At 39.5% G+C, this 6,325-nt stretch overlaps 1 protein-coding gene across 1 annotated transcript in view; it reads left to right on the top strand.

Annotated features, from left to right (window-relative positions):
• Window positions 1-347: 347 nt before the first annotated feature.
• klf7a (Kruppel like factor 7a) overlaps window positions 348-6,325 on the top strand; it is a 21,928-nt gene continuing 15,950 nt past the window's right edge. The window contains exon 1 of the mRNA XM_060860406.1: window positions 348-734. Coding sequence (XP_060716389.1) covers window positions 633-734 — 102 coding nt within the window. The 5' untranslated portion in view covers window positions 348-632. The remainder of the gene's footprint in view (window positions 735-6,325) is intronic.

Genomic DNA, 6,325 nt, shown 5'->3' with positions numbered 1-6,325 from the left:
TTTTATACACCGCTCCGATATAGCTCCCTGTGCAGGGACATGATTGACAGTTTATTGTCCAATCCGCTTGTACTATTCTTTGTAACACCTCCTCTCATCAGCATGTGGCTCCGCCTCCTGCACTTGTCCAGCTATACGGTTCCAACCCCCATTTCTTCCTTATATGGTCACGCACTGCGAGCTGAGTGGCAGGTGCGCGCGTGCCTCCTCTCTGCCCGTCCAGTCGGTCCGCACGAGGCGCCCGGTTCGCGTTTCCTCCATCACCGGAGCGCGTTTCCTCCATCAGCTCTTCTGTTATCTCCGATAACTTTCACCGTCTTTTCTCCGTTTATATTAACGATATACTCTTTTATTTATTTCTTTTTTTAAATAAGAATAAATAAACAAAACAAACCACTGAGCTATTTAGGGTTTATTTTAGGTCAAAGGAGAAAAGTAATAATGAATGTTCTCGCGGGGCTGTGAGGAGATTGTTTCCTTGGATTTGTGGCGTTAGCATCATCAGGACCATCCTCAGGAGCATCTTCAGGAGCATCATCAGGACCATCTTCAGAAGCATCATCAGGACCATCATCAGGAGCATCATCAGGACCATCATCAGGAGCATCTGCAGGACCATCCTCAGTAGCATTATGGACGTCCTGGCCAACTACAGCATCTTCCAGGAGCTCCAGCTCGTGCACGACACGGGCTATTTCTCAGCTCTGCCGTCTCTTGAGGAAAACTGGCAGCAGGTAGGAACTTATAATACTTTATTTTTCGTCCTCAGCATCCACTTTTCCTCCCACTTCTTCATTCAGCATCAGCAACTTGTACAGAGATGCTGAGAGTCGAACACATGCACGCTGTAGTGTGTTCATCTAAGCTAAATTAAAGAGGGTGTGAAGAACACACACTATCGCAATGTAATACACACTATCGCAATGTAACACACTAAATTACTGTAACCCACACTAATGCACTGTAACACACACTAACTTACTGTAACACACATTAATGCACTGTAACACACTCTGATGCACTGTAACACACAAATGCACTGTAACACACTCTAACTTACTGTAACACACACTAATGCACTGTAACACACACTAACTTACTGTAACACACATTAATGCACTGTAACACACACTAACTTACTGTAACACACACTAATGCACTGTAACACACACTAACTTACTGTAACACACACTAATGCACTGTAACACACTCTGATGCACTGTAACACACAAATGCACTGTAACACACTCTAACTTACTGTAACACACACTAATGCACTGTAACACTCTGATGCACTGTAGCACACACTAATGCACTGTAACACACTCTAACACACTGTAACACACACTAATGCACTGTAACACACTCTAACACACTGTAACACACTCTAATTTACTGTACAACACACTAACGTACTGTAACACTGAAACACACTCTAACACACTGTAAGACACACTAATGCACTGTAACACACTCTAACTTACTGTAACACACACTAATGCACTGTAACACTCTGATGCACTGTAACACACACTAATGCACTGTAACACACTCTAACACACTGTAACACACACTAATGCACTGTAACACACTCTAACTTACTGTAACACACACTAATGCACTGTAACACTCTGATGCACTGTAACACACACTAATGCACTGTAACACACTCTAACACACTGTAACACACAAATGCACTGTAACACACTCTAACTTACTGTAACACACACTAATGCACTGTAACACTCTGATGCACTGTAACACACACTAATGCACTGTAACACACTCTAACACACTGTAACACACACTAATGCACTGTAACACACTCTAACGCACTGTAACACACTCTAACTTACTGTAACACACACTAATGCACTGTAACACACTCTGATGCACTGTAACACACACTAATGCACTGTAACACACACTAACGCACTGTAGCACACACTAACGCACTGTAACACACACTAACGCACTGTAACACACTCTAACGCACTGTAACACACTCTAACGCACTGTAACACACACTAATGCACTGTAACACACTCTAACGCACTGTAACACACACTAATGCACTGTAACACACTAATTAAGTTAGAGTGTGTTTGATAGTGTGATGTATGTTGCAGTGCTACAGTGTTATTTTTGTACAGTGTTTTAAGTGCATTCATGTGTGTTACAGTGTGTTATTGTCCATTGCAATGTGTTACAGTGTGTTAAAGTGTTCTACAGTGCAGTAGTGTGTGTTGCAGTGCGCTAGAATGTGTTACAGTGCATTAGTGTGTGTTACAGTGGGTTGGTGTGTTACAGTGTGTTAAAGTGTGCTATGGTGCCTTAGTGTGTGTTACAGTGCGTTAGAGTGTGTTACAGTGCATTAAAGTGTGTTACAGTGTGTTAGAGTGTTATACAGTGCATACTAACACACTTTCTAATACATACTAACACACTCTCTAATACACACTAACACACTCTCTCTAGTACACACTAACACACTCTCTAGTAGACACTTACACTCTCTCTAATACACACTAACACACTCTCTAGTAGAACACTAACACACTCTCTAATATACACTAGCACACTTTCTAATACCCACTAACACTTTATCTAGTACACACTAACACACTCTCTAATACACACTAACACACTCTCTAATACACACTAACACTCTCTAATACACACTAACACTCTCTCTAGTACACACTAACACACTCTCTAATACACACTAACACACTCTCTAGTAGAACACTAACACACTCTCTAATACACACTAGCACACTTTCTAATACACACTAACACTCTATCTAGTACACACTAACACACTCTCTAATACACACTAACACACTCTCTAATACACACTAACACTCTCTCTAGTACACATTAACACACTCTCTAGTAGACACTAACACACTCTCTAATACACACTAACACTCTCTAGTAGAACACTAACACACTCTCTAATACACACTAACACTCTCTCTAATACGCACTAGCACACTTTCTAATACACACTAACACTCTCTCTAGTACACACTAACACTCTCTCTAATACACACTAACACTCTCTCTAGTACACACTAACACTCTCTCTAATACACACTAACACACTCTCTAATACACACTAACACTCTCTAGTAGAACACTAACACACTCTCTAATACACACTAACACTCTCTCTAATACGCACTAGCACACTTTCTAATACACACTAACACTCTCTCTAGTACACACTAACACTCTCTCTAATACACACTAACACTCTCTCTAGTACACACTAACACTCTCTCTAATACACACTAACACACTCTCTAATACACACTAACACTCTCTAATACACACTAACACTCTCTCTAGTAGACACTAACACTCTCTCTAGTACACACTAACACACTCTAGTAGACACTAACACTCTCTCTAATACACACTAACACACTCTCTAATACACACTAACACTCTATATAGTACACACTAACACACTCTAATACACACTAGCATACTCTCTAATACACACTAACACTCTCTCTAGTACACACTAACACTCTCTCTTATACACACTCAAACTCTCTCTAGTACACACTAACACACTCTCTAGTAGACACTAACACTCTCTCTAATACACACTAACACTCTATCTAGTACACACTAACACACTCTCTAATACACACTACCATACTCTCTAATACACACTAACACTCTCTCTTATACACACTCAAACTCTCTCTAGTACACACTAACACACTCTCTAGTAGACACTAACACTCTCTCTAATACACACTAACACTCTATCTAGTACACACTAACACACTCTCTAATACACACTACCATACTCTCTAATACACACTAACACTCTCTCTTATACACACTCAAACTCTCTCTAGTACACACTAACACACTCTCTAGTAGACACTAACACTCTCTCTAATACACACTAACACACTCTCTAGTAGAACACTAACACACTCTCTAATACACACTAACCCTCTCTCTAATACACACTAGCACACTTTCTAATACACACTAACACTCTCTCTAGTACACACTAACACTCTCTCTAATACACACTAACACTCTCTCTAGTACACACTAATACACTCTCTAATACACACTAACACACTCTCTAGTAGACACTAACACTCTCTCTAATACACACTAACACACTCTCTAATACACACTAACACTCTCTAATACACACTAACACTCTCTCTAGTACACACCAACACACTCTCTAGTAGACACTAACACTCTCTCTAATACACACTAACACACTCTCTAATACACACTAACACTCTATCTAGTACACACTAACACACTCTCTAATACACACTAACACACTCTCTAATACACACTAACACTCTCTCTAGTACACACTAACACACTCTCTAATACACACTAACACTCTCTAATACACACTAACACTCTCTCTAGTACACATTAACACACTCTCTAGTAGACACTAACACACTCTCTAATACACACTAACACACTCTCTAGTAGAACACTAACACACTCTCTAATACACACTAACACTCTCTCTAGTACACACTAACACTCTCTCTTATACACACTCAAACTCTCTCTAGTAGACACTAACACTCTCTCTAATACACACTAACACACTCTCTAGTACACACTAACACTCTATCTAGTACACACTAACACACTCTCTAATACACACTAACACTCTCTAATACACACTAACACTCTCTCTAGTAGACACTAACACACTCTCTAATACACACTAACACACTCTCTAGTAGAACACTAACACACTCTCTAATACACACTAACACTCTCTCTAGTACACACTAACACTCTCTCTAGTACACACTAACACTCTCTCTAATACACACTAACACACTCTCTAGTACACACTAACACTCTATCTAGTACACACTAACACTCTCTAATACACACTAACACTCTCTCTTATTCACACACAAACTCTCTCTAGTACATTACACATTAAAACTCACTATGTACAAATGCTAGTACACACATTTACACACACAACCAATCTAACACATACTGGCCTTATAAATACACTAACACACTGTTTTACACACTAGCACATGCTAAAATTCTCCCAAAAACACTAATTCTATCACAATCACTAGCACTCAAACACACTCTCTAAAACCAACACAGTCTCTACTAACACACTTTCTAACACAGTAACACACTCTAACTCTTTTAGCATGTAACAGATGTCAATGTATAAAGTTAATTCTTAATATTCTTTATAAAGTTAATTTGTATTAACCCTTTAATTCCAAAGTCACGTGTTGGAAATAAGCTCCGCCCCTTGCACACATGGTCAGGTGTTAAGCGGTTATCATTAAATGTTAATAATGTTACAGTATAATGTGTGTTTTATCTAAACATTTTTAAACACATATAGAAATAAGATGAGCTCCTGGGACTCTGTAAAGACTATTTCAGGCCATTGTGAAAGGGTGTTGTGTCTATTTTTGGCTCTGACTGGAAGTCAAAGCGTCTTTTGTTCTCCCTGCATCCATTTCAGTCCGTCCTGTTATTTTTAGATCTCTGAAATCTTGCTGTGGCTGCAGTAACGTGCTGAGGAGACACACGAGCACCTGAGAGGTTTCAGGCCCAGAAGCAGATCTGCTTTAATAAAACACTACAGGAAAAAATGTTACGTCTAAAAACGAGAACCAATTTATAATTATTATCGTTTTAAAAAAAACACAGTTTCTTCGTATTCTAGCATCTTCTGAATTATCTCGTTGCGTTCCTGTTGGCACTCTTCCTCTTCCACGCCAGTCCTCATTTAGCCATTTTTCACGTTTCGATCCGACATTGACTTCTTTTCAGCTGTTACAGTATTGAATAGATCTTGTAACCGATATGGTAATGACTTCCCCTGCGTCTCTACTGATTAGCTCTGAGCTTGCGCAGCACTTTCTGTATTCGGCAGGCTCGTGTTTATTCTGCCGAAGGAATAGGATCAGGAACATTCTTCTTCTTCTTCTTCTTCTTCTTCTTCTTCTTCTTCTTCTTCTTTTTCTTCTTCTTCTCCTTTTCTTCTTCTACTTCTTCTGATAAAGATATAAGCTTGAGCTATAAGGTTGAAATTCGAAGTGAGCACCGAAACCTGACTCACAGGATTAAATATTGTTGGTTGTGAAGCTCAATACTCAATAAGTTTCAGTTGTTGAGCACACGAGCGGAAAAAAAGGAAGACGTCGTTTTGCATATGAATTAGACATGCATCAGATAAGAAAAGAAATAACAGTTTGACTTCCCGTCACTCCACCGAATCTTACTCTTCTTCTTTCGCAATAAACCAGTCGAGTCGATGGAGTCG

The sequence above is a fragment of the Tachysurus vachellii genome, chromosome 24, assembly GCF_030014155.1.
Source record: "Tachysurus vachellii isolate PV-2020 chromosome 24, HZAU_Pvac_v1, whole genome shotgun sequence".
NCBI classification, from domain to species: Eukaryota; Metazoa; Chordata; class Actinopteri; order Siluriformes; family Bagridae; genus Tachysurus; species Tachysurus vachellii.
Note: the sequence above shows the minus strand (reverse complement) of the source record. Positions and strands in the feature narration are given on the sequence as shown.